This window comes from Furipterus horrens, unplaced genomic scaffold (assembly GCF_987537825.1).
Source record: "Furipterus horrens unplaced genomic scaffold, mFurHor1.1.pri manual_scaffold_11, whole genome shotgun sequence".
NCBI lineage: Eukaryota > Metazoa > Chordata > Mammalia > Chiroptera > Furipteridae > Furipterus > Furipterus horrens.
The window spans coordinates 71,770,753-71,783,503 of NW_028327181.1; the positions used below are offsets into that span (position 1 = coordinate 71,770,753).

A 12,751-nucleotide genomic window follows, 5' to 3' on the forward strand; every position below is an offset into this window, starting at 1 on the left:
ATGACTTCCACCCACAACCCCCGCCCCATTTTCCAGCCCCAGCTTTAAATCACTGAACTGAGTGAAAATCTGTAGCACTCCAAGTCAATGGCTCATTCCCGCTAGAAACTGTCAAGCATCCTTACGATAAAATAAAATAAGATCAAAAGCATAATTAGTTTGGTGGATGGGATCAGCAATAATGAGGCCAGTCTTGAACTCAGAGCGGAAGGGTTCCAGGATGTCTCTTTCTTTTTTTTTCTTTTCTTTTTTTTTTTTTTAAGGATGTCTCTTTCAATAGCAGAGGAGACTCTGGACGCCCCTCTCCTCATAAATGCTCCTCAGATGCTCCCTTGGGAAAGGGCACCCTAAGCAGGGCAAATCCTTGGTATGGGCCAGCCCCAAGAAGCCTGCCGAAACATCACCAAGCCATGCTCCTACCTGGTGAGGGTTTGGGGTGCAGAAGGGGGGGAGGGTTTATAGGGCCCCAATGGGGTTATGTGGGGGCCATGTTTAACTGAAGAGGTGCCTCCTGGATTTTGGCGGCCACGGGAGTGCGCAGCGTGGAGCTCAGCTGCATCAATAGAACCAGGTGCCCTGTGTGCTGGGCGGTGCCCTGCCTCTGCTGGGACCGCAGGGGGCAGGGGAAAGGGGGCTGGACAGAGAATCAGAGACTTATGACAAGGTGCCTCACTTCCCTGAGCCACTATTTCCATAAACAGAAACCAGAATAAAGATCACCCACTGGATCTGCCTCACAGGTGTGTTGCATGGTTTCAATAAAACAGGGTCAGGAAAGCATTATGTAGATTAGAAAGCCCCTTAATATGTAGGCTGTATTCAGTAGCCTGTGAGATAGCAGTCTAACTGTGATCTTAAGAAAAATCTCCAAAGCTTGCTTAATCACTTTCCTAAGATTCAAATATAAAAGGTTAGTGAATTTTCAAATAAATGAAATGTTTCACTATATTTGCATAATTTTCCATCCGTCTTAATTCTAGAGATCATTGTATCAGACACTGCATAAAGAACTGCATGTAAAACTACAAAATTCTAATTATATATAAAAAGGATACCTAATATAAAATCTAATTACATATGACTTCCAAAATATAGGACTAGATTCTTCTTCAAGAACCACTGTAGTGGCAATTGACCTTGTAAATGCATACAGTTGTATCAGAAAGCTTTACAAAACATAGCCTTCAATCCAGAGTCTCTGTTTCACGGCATCAGTACGGAGTGTGTGTTTGCTCCTGTTTTAGACCATTGCGTCTCCGAGTCATCTGTGTAGACTGAGGTGCTGGAAGACCCCGGGGCTCAGCTTCCTATGGAAGACCGTCAACTCTTCTGGTCGGGAAGTTCTCTGGTGCAATCCTCTTCATTCTCCTCCGAGCAAGACAGGCTCAGTGCGCTCATCACGGGGTGCCTCCAGGATGTAGTCTGTGTTACGTGACTTGAGAAGAACAAGGAATGTGATTACAATCAGGAAACTGGTCCTACTCACCCATGCGAGTGCTCATCTACTCTATTGCAGGCCCTTGTGAGAGCAGGTTATGGGAACTGAATCCAATCTTTAAAACAAGTTTTTATTTATTGATTTGAGAGAGAGAGAGAGAGGAAGGGACAATGAGAGACAGACAGACACTGATTTGTTGTTACACTTACTAATGCATTTATTGGTTGATTCTTGTATGTGCCCTGATAGGGTATTGAACCCGTAACCTTGGCATGTTGGGACCATGCTCTAACCAACTGAGCTGTCTGGCCAGTGCCTGGATCCAATCTTTTAATAAGTCTTAGATGGGTTTTAAGGCTCACCAAAAACCATTTCTTCTTTTCTTTTTTGATAACAAGAAATGTAGAACAGTGACTCATCTTGGATTTCTCGCTTTTCCTTATCTGACATTCATTCAGTCAGCAAGTTCTGTGACTGTCTTGCTGTAGCATCTCTGGAATCTCTTCCTTCCTCCCTTTCCAAAGCTATTGCCTGGGTCACTGAAATTGCTTGTCTCTCTGCCTCTGTTCTGGTTCTTCTCTAATTCATGCTCTGCTCCAGCCAAGAGATCTGTCTAATGACATACGCTGATGCTCACTTGCTAAAAATGCAGTGCCAAACAATGCCTTCTGGATCAAATACATACTCCATAGTATGAAATACCTTTATTTTACCTGCTTCAACCGTGCTTTCTTCTCCGCTACAATCTTGTTCATCTAGTTTACTAATTCTAAAGAAACACATCTTCCTCTAGATTCCTCGCGTCTGTGCCCATGGTCTTAGAGCATAAGACGTTATGCCATACGACAAACGGCTGATTGTTCTTAGGCCCTCTTAATGCATATGAAGCTCCCTGAGGACGAGAACTGATTCTTCTCTCTGAATTAATGCATGGTGCCTAACACGTTCTCAGAACACATGAGTAGGCATTTCAGGGAAGAACAGAAGCAGAGGAAGGGAAGGGCATCAAGAAGTGAGAGGGCATGTTTGGGTAGCAGCGAAACATCAGAACCAACATCCAACACCCAGCCTGCAGCTGGATGGATCTCCTAAATCTACTGCTATCTGCCCAGTGCCTGAGTGCTGGACAGACAGCTTCTAGGATTAGGATGATTTGTGTCTTTTCCTTGGGTATTCTTCCTAGCCCTGGTTTATCACACTGCCCTTATCCATCCTACCTCATTTCCCCCACCCCTATTCTATCCAAACTCAACCTCAGAAGCAGCATCAGGTCGCAGAGAAGTTGTTAGTACTGGCGCTTTTGAAGATCAAATATGATTGTGCATCTGAAAGTATCTTCTACATTATAGTATAACATTTCCAAAGTGTGTCTCAAGGGTCTTTAATAAATGGTATGTGAAGAAGAGAATTTTATGGTCAAGTAAGTCTGAGATATACTAGGTTAGATGTAGGCAGGTAGGTTTCCTTGCTCTAGGATTTCCCAGAACTTTAGATACACCACTGTGTTCTCTGGCTCTCCAGGAGTATGCAGTATTTCTCAAAATGTCATGCCCCTGTGAGCACACACATGGGGCTAGTGTTCTACAGCACACAATTTGGGAATTACCACAAAATTGCACTTGCTGGCTGTTGATGACAATAACTGAAAATGTTAGACTTAGTACAAATGGTCACTTTCACTGTCATTACCGCATTTGGTTTGTCTCCAATCCTATACTCTAAATTCTATCCATATCCCCCTTTACAGACTACTAAACTTGTCTGTTTAAATATTAAAAACGCATCTTTCCATGGAAGAAGATCACTGATAGGTTCACGACTAGGTAAGAAAGTTCAAGTTGTTTAAGAGTCAAGGTGAAGGTGGTAAGGCCCAGACATCTTCACAGTTTCAAAACCTCCGAGCTGGTTAAGTGGTACAAAGTATCATTATTCTCTTGACAGTAATCCACATTACTATGATCTCTAAAATGGTTTAATGGAATTTCTAATTATGGAGCCTGAACTTACTGAAGCATTTGATTCTGCACAGGATAACTTCATTTCAAGGTCTTTGTAAAACTGGAAAGCTGCCTAAATGGAAAGTGATTTTAAATAAATACTAACGAGTGCAACATAAGCAGGCTAGAACGCCACACGGGGTGAAAGGAGGACCCATCGTCACATGAAGTGAAAGAAGGACCCATCGTTCTGTACAAAATACGGGTTTCAAAACAAAAGGAAAAAGCCTGATGAGACAATTTTACAATCTTTATGTATGTTAGTCCAAAGAAGAGACTTTAAATGACTATGAGGCCTCACTCCCCGACAATGTCCCCTAGTTGGGGAGGGAGAGAAGGAAGAAAAGCAGGAGCAACTGCCTGGGGGGTAAGTTCAGGTGCATGCTTTCCTATTTGACCTAAAAAAAATAATTCTCATACTTGAAATATTATAACTGCCCATATGAGAACATTCCATTAAATCGATCATTTAAAATAATCAAAAGCAAAATGTCTAAGAAAGAAATGTAGTGATAGACTGAACAATGAATATTAGAAAGTTCCACCAGAAAGTCATCCTTGCCAGTAGCCTGCATTAGCACTTTTTAGCTATATATCATCTGACATTACACCAAACACAAAAATAATGCCATAAAATATTCACTGATTAATCTTATGTTCACAATGTGCTTTCTGTATTTTTTAAGAACCCACACCTAAATACCAAAAATGCAATTATAGCAGCTACTCACTAGAAAAAAACAAAACAAAACTTCGGCAGCAGAGAAAGAGCGTCCTCTGCTTCCAGTGCACATGTTACCCCTGGGTCTTCTGTGAAAACATCCAGAGCCAATGCTTCTAAAACTCAGATGGTGCACGGAAAGTGCCTGGCAATGAATGATCACGGCTAGTTTCACTGATAATTAGGGGTTTCTGCTTACGGTAAGGAAGCCTTGGAATCTTCCCTGTGATGATGGGATGGGGCAGCTGCATGTGTACCATTCAGTTTTATGTGCTAGTGAGCACTGTAAGTAAAGGGCTCTGACAAAAATAGCGTGATGAGATAATCCCCAGATTTGCTGGCTTGGAGAACATTCTAGTATTAGAAATATTTTCTCCCTGATTTATGTGCTTGGCGATTCAACTGAGGAGAGAGAAAATAAATCAGTCCTGTTGACTCTGTTTAATTAATAAAGACCATGGTTCATAAAGTGAGATGCTGCTACTTGGTATGAAAAATTTAGAGGTCTGGAAAATAAATGAGGCTGACTGTGGAACATGAACATCTCCCATCTGGGTGTACAGCACCTCTGGCAAATGTCGCTGCAGAGGAGGCATCTGACCTGATTTGGGGAGCAACCAATAGCAGTTCAGATATATTTGAAGGGATTAGCCAAAGAACATACATGCATAACCCACAGACACAGACAAGGGTGCGGTGATGGCCCGAGGGAAGGGGTATGCAAAGGGGGTGGGGGGTGGGCCACAGGGACATGTGTGATAGTGGCAACAATAAAAGTGAAGTTAAAACAATATATGAAAAGCAGAATACGTCTTGCTTCTGAATGACTGCCAAATCTGTTGTTAACAAATATCAATATTTGATTTGGGAACGTGATAATGTTGTTTTTTTTCTTTTATGATAATAGTACAATAAATTGGAAGGCACAGTTTAGAGCTTATTTAAAGATTGCTATCTCACTAGACTTGCAGAACTAGAACACTAAAAATAAAATTCCTGAAAAAAATACGGAAATATCAATTATATTATTTCAAATAATATACAGAGGCTTAGATTGCTGGCACATTTGTATAAAGTTGAAACATCCAAGGTCTAAGGCTGGTGTGATTAATTTTTCAAAGAAAGAAAGTATATTTTGTAGTTGGCACGTTTGTCACATACTGGAGAGCTGTTACCAGGAGAGACTACATTTCCCAGCTCCCACTACAGCCTTATGTGAGCACGTGACTGTTTTCCACCAATGCAAAGTAAGAGAACTGAGGTTTGTGTCTTGTGGGCCAGGGGTTTTTAAAGAGCCTGAGTCCACTAACGGAATGTAGAGCACAGTGAGGGGCTAGGAAGTGGTATATCCATGAGCTAGAAGGTGTTGGAGTCTCAAAAGCATCATCCAAAGAAAAAACAAACCATTCGTCAACCAAGAATACCTGCATTGACTGGTATGTGAGCTTTAAGACACTGAACGGCAGTGATACATTATAGTAGATAATGTCACTCTAAATCTGTCAAACAAGAGAATATTTCAAGATAAAGCCACGATTATTACTTTCCCAGTAAATATATGTACAACTTCTATAAACCAAAGAGCTTTTTCTGTCTAAAATACGAAAAACAGACAATAAATGCATATTTTCACACTACTTTAAATATATATCAATAATCAAAATACACTGTCAGCATATAGATTAATAAAAATAAATTTAATTAGAAACAAATTCAGCAAGACCATTGCTGAAGTTTTCACATTAAATTCCCACTTATGAGTAAAAATTCATGAAATATAGACACTACTTTAAATTTGACTGTTCTTATTAAAATAGTGAGAATTATAATATAAGCCATAAGGCTTGCACTTAATTTAGCCAATAAAATAAGTTTAATAAACATCTGACTAAATGCATTTTCTTAATTACCAAATATGAAATTTTAAAAACACTAAAATTATTTGAAACATACTATTTCAACTAATTTTTTACTTATTCTAATATTATTTTTCTACCAAAGTTCAACTGACTACACTAAAAATATAAAAATAGAAATATACATACTGTAGTAGAGAAGAATGTACAGCCTAAATATCACAAGGCCGGAAGGGACCGGGAGGCAGTCCTTGTAAGACCATCTCTAAGATGGAGGTGTTTTATCAGTGCTACAGACTCCATAATGGGTAAGTGCAAAAGCCACTTCACAGCGAGGGCTATAAAGCAGAAACCTTCAATTACAGTTAAAAATTATGGCATAAAGACCAAATGTGTCATTAGGTTTTACAGATCTCTCATGAACTCTACATACTGATTGTTTCCAATGGTGCCCCCTTGGACTTGTGAATAAGTGGACTTAACTGTCTTTTACAACCTCAGTGTAAGTTAAAGAAGAGAAAGAGTCATACTTGCTATCCTCATTTTCTACATGAGCAAACTAATACTGAGAGAGAGGAATTAACTTATTCCAGGTCATAACACTGGGAAGTATTAGAGCCAGGACCTGGATCCAGATCTGACTTCGGAGAATTTAACCCTTATGTTACACTCCTCTCTGGGGAGCGTGTGGAGGTTCTGAGATGGATTAAATGACCATCTTCAGCTTTACAAGATGAAATAATTAAAGATGTGTTGATTGATTAATTCAATGATCATAGATTTTATGTCTAAAGCATTTTAAAGCACTTGCCACAAAATTGATAAGAACTTGATTAAGGACGAATGAAAAGTATGTGAGGGAAGCCTGCTTCCTCAGCAGTCATATATTATTCACATCATGTGGCCATGAATTCTTAGTATGTCTTGCTCTGTCCACTAGGCTGTTAGCTTCTGGAGAGCAGGAAAGTAAGCCACCCACTCCGTGGTACTTTGTAATGGCAGCTCTAGCAGTCTAATACAGCAACCAAATTTTTAAGGGGAAGTGTTTGACAAAAATCTTCCTATCTATTGGTAAATTGAAAGAAAGGATCCTGGAAGCAGAGAGAATTCCACATATGGCTAAATAAAAAGTATAACCCCAGAAAAGAAATGAAATTCCAAGGTACTTTACTTACTGCCTCCGTTATACCAGTCATTGGTTAAATGGGGGAAGAAAAGAGTTTGCTGTTAGCTGTCTGGATCTGGATGTTTTATTCATTTCAGTGCGCTTTGCCATTCTGAGTAACCTCAGCCAGCTGGCTGGCCTTTCCTTTAAATGACAGTTGCTCACACAGAGCTGCATATTGCTACACCCCTTCCTAGGTATTTATAGAAAATCCAGAGCAAGCTGTCTCAGGCTCCTGAGCAATGCAACCTCCCTGCTCCTGTCTCAGGCCTTCTGACTGACCGGAAAGTGGTGTAAGTGGAGGTCGTGGCTACTGGTTTCTGTGCGCAGCTGCGCAAATGTCATTTAAAACTTCTTCATTGGCTAATGGCTATAGCATAGAATACATGAGCAATGTATTTTGCCAGGGTTTCATACCCCTTGTTTTGTTCAATTATCAAAACAATCCTGAGGGATATAATCCACTATCCTTGCTTTTGGATGAGAAAAGGAAGCAGAGACAACTGGAATGATACCAATTGTACCATGGTCACACTCAAAAGTGGTGGCATAAACATTCGAAGCCAGACTGTTTGATACTAAAGCCCACGTGTATTATTCTCACCAGTTGCTTCTCCAGACTTCCCATGACAGCATTCATTCATTAATAATATGTATTCAGTCCCTATACATACAAAGCACTGTATTAATTACTGGGTATTCTCATCCAGTTGTTGCATAGATGCTTACATCCAAACTAGCGGTCTCAATACTTTACAAGTTATTCACAGCTAATAAGTATTTGGGGACAAAAATATTAAAAAGGTCCATATTTCTTCCTTCAAGTCCTCTTTTGGTTTGTTCATGATGGTCTTGTTAATGAAATGCTTGGGATTCTCATACATGCAGAAGATAGCGAGGGGCCGACCTGCACTCTCCTTCTCTAGGCTGAACTGAAGTGCACAGAAATTGCCTTGACACCTCATCAAATGAGCCGTAGACTTTAGTAGTTTGTCAGTGGGTATTTCTTAACTCCTCGAAAATCAAAGCAGACGAATTAATGAGGTCTTCAGTAGGAGGGCTCCTGACAATGTCCACTCAAGTGGAGTTAAAATAATCTGCCAGAGATTTAGGCAAAGTCAGAAATAGTAGTTTTTTATTTCCAATCCAGAAACAGCCCCTTCCTCTCCATTCTCCCTTCTTACATCTCCTTAATCTCTAATTACATTAGAATGACCTAAAATGGTCTTTACTTTCAAAATAAGGTTAGGGGTAAGAAAATATAACCTCCAATTTTCCTCTTTTGTGTTCTCTATTTTTTATTTATTTAAAAAAATGAGATAACAGTGCAACTTAAGTCTTTAATTAATGCTGGTTGACAACGACAATTTTATTCACATTCTTTCCTACATGGAAACAACCACCCCAATTCAGACAATCATTCAAGTCATTAATGAACTCTGACCGGAGAGAAAGAAGAAAAACTATGACCCCTAGAGATCAGTTGTCCTTTAGGGTCATAAAAGCAAAGCTCTTGAATACTGAATATTTCCTAAGAACTTTGTGGGCGGAGGGTGCTGCCACCATTTACTGAGTTATTCCAGCCTGCTAATTGCAATATTACTGTTCATCCTGGCAGAATTCCTGTGTGAGCAACATGCTCTGTAAGATCGATGACTGGAAAGCCGTGGCAGGTGTCCTGCGTGCCTGGTCACCTCCCCTCCACTGCACAGCAGACACCTCTATTCAACCAAGGCACACATCAGTGAAGTTGACCATGGCCTCAGAATTCTTAACAACTACACTTGAGAGACTGCATTGAAAAATCCACTTGCCTGCTCTGCTCTAGACAGAAATTTGTTTTATTGAGAAATCACAGACTCCCTAGATTATGCTGATACACATCTCTAATGTTATGAGTACAATACTCCCTATGTGCTGAAGAATAGGATTTATAACATAAGAAGCAATGTCTCAGATTTTAGGATCTGCTATAAAGGCATATCAACACAAATGAATGGATGGAGAATTATGAAGCACGTTTAAGTGACTTTTACAAACAAATGTTTATACCTAGTTGAAAAATTGCCAAAGTATAATGTAATGTTTGAAGCAAGTATGTGATACTGTGAATTCTGCATTGTTTACACAGATGTGTAGATGACTATAAAAATAATGGGTTTTGCACGTATTATATTATGAAACAGCACGGTGGTAGGCATCCCCTAAGGTCGTTCCCAGCGACCTCATGCACACCCTTGTGTGGGTCGTTGCCGCCTACACTGTACCAGGGTTGGTCTGTGTTACCAACAGCATGTGGCAGAAGTGATGGTATGTCACTCACTTCGGAGATCCATTTAAAAGGCACTGTAGCTTTGGTCTTGGTGTCTCTCTTGCTCTCACTTGTTCTCTTGCCCCTGGCTTTTGGGGGAAGGGAGCTGTCATGTTGTGAGCAGCCCTATGCCCTATGGAGAAAGGTCCACGTGGTGGTGAGGGAATGAAGCCTCCTGCCAACAGCCACGGGTGTGAGCTTGGCACAGATTTTCCAGCCCCCCTAAGCCACTCTGCAGCTCCCAGCCCTGGCTAACAGCTTGACTGTCAATTTCATGAGGGGCCCAGAGAGGGGGCCATGATGATCCAGCAAAACCACACCTGGATCTTTGACTTTCTGAAACTGGGTGAGAAAATAAATATTTATTGTTTTAAGCTGCAAAATCTGGGGAAATTTTATTATGCAGCAATAGAGAATTAATATAATCCTGCTCACCTACCATAGTAAATCTGAATAAATAAAAAATAGAAATGCAATGGAAGCAATGTAGCTGTTGTCTAACTTGTAATATTTAAATTCACTTTTACTATCAAACGTAACTCACATAATGACCTTGTTTAATTATATAACATACATATAAAGTACATGAACTTTTGAGGTGCAATCATTCTAAAGACTACTATAAATCTGGAATAGTACGCAGCTTCAAATGAAAGATAAGAAATTGGGTAGCTAAATGGTGAAGTTAATCAGATAACTTCATTAAAGCCCCATTAAGATAACTGACATTCTGTCATTAAATTTAAGAATGCTACAACTCTCTCTCTAAGGAGAAAATAAGAACATTTTCCCTTGAATGCTCTCACACACACACACACATGCACATGTATATATACATATATAAGGTGAGCAACCCCAGCCTATATGCATATGTGCACATGTATATTGGTATATACACATACACATAAAGAGATATACGTGTTTTTACTTCTATGAACTACTCTAGCGATGGCAACACTTGGCATACATTTGTTTACACCAGGTAAAGTGCTTTCTTCTCCTGCCTCAGAACTTCGGTAGATGACTACACAGTGTTCATAGCTGTGCAGTGGACATGTGGCATTCTTGGGACAGCACTGACAACTGTTCCTTTGCCTGAGGCTTGGCTTCCGTCAGATGCAACAGTTCAATTTCCAGGAAGACAGTGACAGATGTCAATCTCAGGGAAAAGATTATATGCATATAGACCATCACCTCCTGCAGTGTTCTGGAGGGGTGATTGCAGTCATTGAGAGAGGTGACAACCTGAGCTCATCACCTGTCATTTCTTGCCTCCAAAGTACATTTACACGGGAAATGAGCCACTCCTACCTCAAAAACTAACACAGGCTATCCAGACTCAAATTTTGCTTGGTATAGTGGAGGATGAAGATTAAAAAACAAAAAGCTAAAAAGCAAAACAAAGTTCCAAGAGAGGTATACAGTGGGTGTGGATGTTTGCTTACGCAGACACTGCTTCCTGGCGACATTAAGTATCTGAACATAGCTCAGAGCCATGAAGGAATCCCCATCAAAATCTCACAGTGAGGGAGGGCATGAGGAGGGCTCACCTTGCTGCAAGTGTCTACTTTGGGTCAGGTGCTATGATAGGCTCTTTTCATACATATGATCATTCATTCTGGACAGGAACCCTAGCCTAAGAAGCACTGATGTTATTTCCATTCTATAAATGTGGAGATTGAAGCTCAGAGAGGTTAAGACTCACATCCAAGGTCATTCAACTCTTCTATGGAGACGCTAGCATTTGAACCCAGTTTCTCCACCTCCAAGGCCCATGTTCTTCTTTCCTCTCTGCCATACGACCTTCCTGATCAAATCCACTTGTACCAGAACTTCGGCACCTAACTCACATACAGACCCCTATGGACACACATTCAAGGACTATGTACAAGCAATTCCAATTAGTCTGACTATCTGGCATCCTGCTCTATTCAAATAAGAAGCTCCTGGGGAAGAGGGCGAAGTGTGCAAAGGATAAAAAGGAAGAATGGAATAAGGGGATGGACAGGCACACTGAGAGCAGAGAGATGACAGCTGTGTCTCTGTCCTAGTTCCTGCAGCTTAGGGTCTCCCTGCAGAACTCACTGCATTATGTGTAAGACTGACATTCATAATAATTTTTGTTCAGCAGCCTCAGTGTAAGAAGGCAGGGAAGTATGTAACAATTATTAAGTAATACTTTCATCAAGAACAGTTAAGCTGAAATAAGGGTAGGTACTCGAATAGGGTTAACTTCTGGCAAAAAGGAACCCAACTCAGAGTAAGCACGCTGTTCCTCCATGAGGCGGGTAAAGGAAGCCCTGGTATAGTGTCAGATTTTCTTATCGTTACTCTTTGACCTTTCTGATCTACAGGAGATAACTACTTATTCTTAGAAGTAGGCTTCTAATCTACTGTTTTAAAATCATCAAGTATAGAGCCCTTTCTAAATGAAGATCTGTTTAAAATGTCTTTTTTGTGTGTGTGTAACATGTAGAGATACCATATTAAAATAAGGAGGTGAAGGTGGTGCAACATATGTGTGCATGTACGTACATGTGTGCATGTGTGGTGGTGGGGGTGGCTGTGGACCCAGACAGCTCTGGGTTTATGCCTTTGCTCTGCAGTTTTACTGTGTGGTCTGGACAGGCTTAGGCTCTTTTCCTCCCAGTTTCTCCAGCTGTAATGGTGAGACAATGACATCCACCGTTGTCCTTTGGGGAACAAATCTATCTTATTATCTTTTCTGCTTTTCTTATGAGTCAAAATTAAGGTCAAAGAAAACAATTGATGGCCTTCCAAAACCCACCCGAAGGGATATATTTTCTATACTGGAGTGTACTACATAAATGTAGCGTCTCTTTCCATTCCCTCCACAGGGACTGTGAGTTAGACCTCAGGGGAGTCAAAGGGTTTGTTTATCCCTTCTCTTCTCTCCTCTCCTTGGATGCTATTCTCCCTTGTGGTAGGAGCCCAACCCAAGGCTACTGTTCCAGTCTGCAAAGGACAGCAGCTTAAGTCAGCAAGGTACTGGGCATTGGGACACACTCACTCTTTGGCTGGCCGTCTCTGGCTCCCCCCTTTTCCTTGGTAGTCAGTGAGGATGCCTTTAGTATCCTTTCTTCACATGACCCAAGTTAGGCTCTGCCACTCACCTTTCGGTGAGACTATACTGATGAATGGCTGAGGCTCAGCTTAGTTAAGAGTTCCCCACAGGGCCCAGACTCATCTACTGACCTTTTTCAAATGCCTTGGAACTCACAACCCCAGTTAATAATGAATAC

General features: G+C 40.8%; 1 protein-coding gene across 1 annotated transcript in view; it reads right to left on the reverse strand.

Annotated features, from left to right (window-relative positions):
• Positions 1–802: 802 nt before the first annotated feature.
• The window catches only part of STXBP4 (syntaxin binding protein 4), a 130,784-nt gene continuing 118,835 nt past the window's right edge, over positions 803–12,751 (reverse strand). Inside the window, exon 18 of the mRNA XM_090257359.1 lies at positions 803–1,435. Coding sequence (XP_090113485.1) covers positions 1,321–1,435 — 115 coding nt within the window. The 3' untranslated portion in view covers positions 803–1,320. The remainder of the gene's footprint in view (positions 1,436–12,751) is intronic.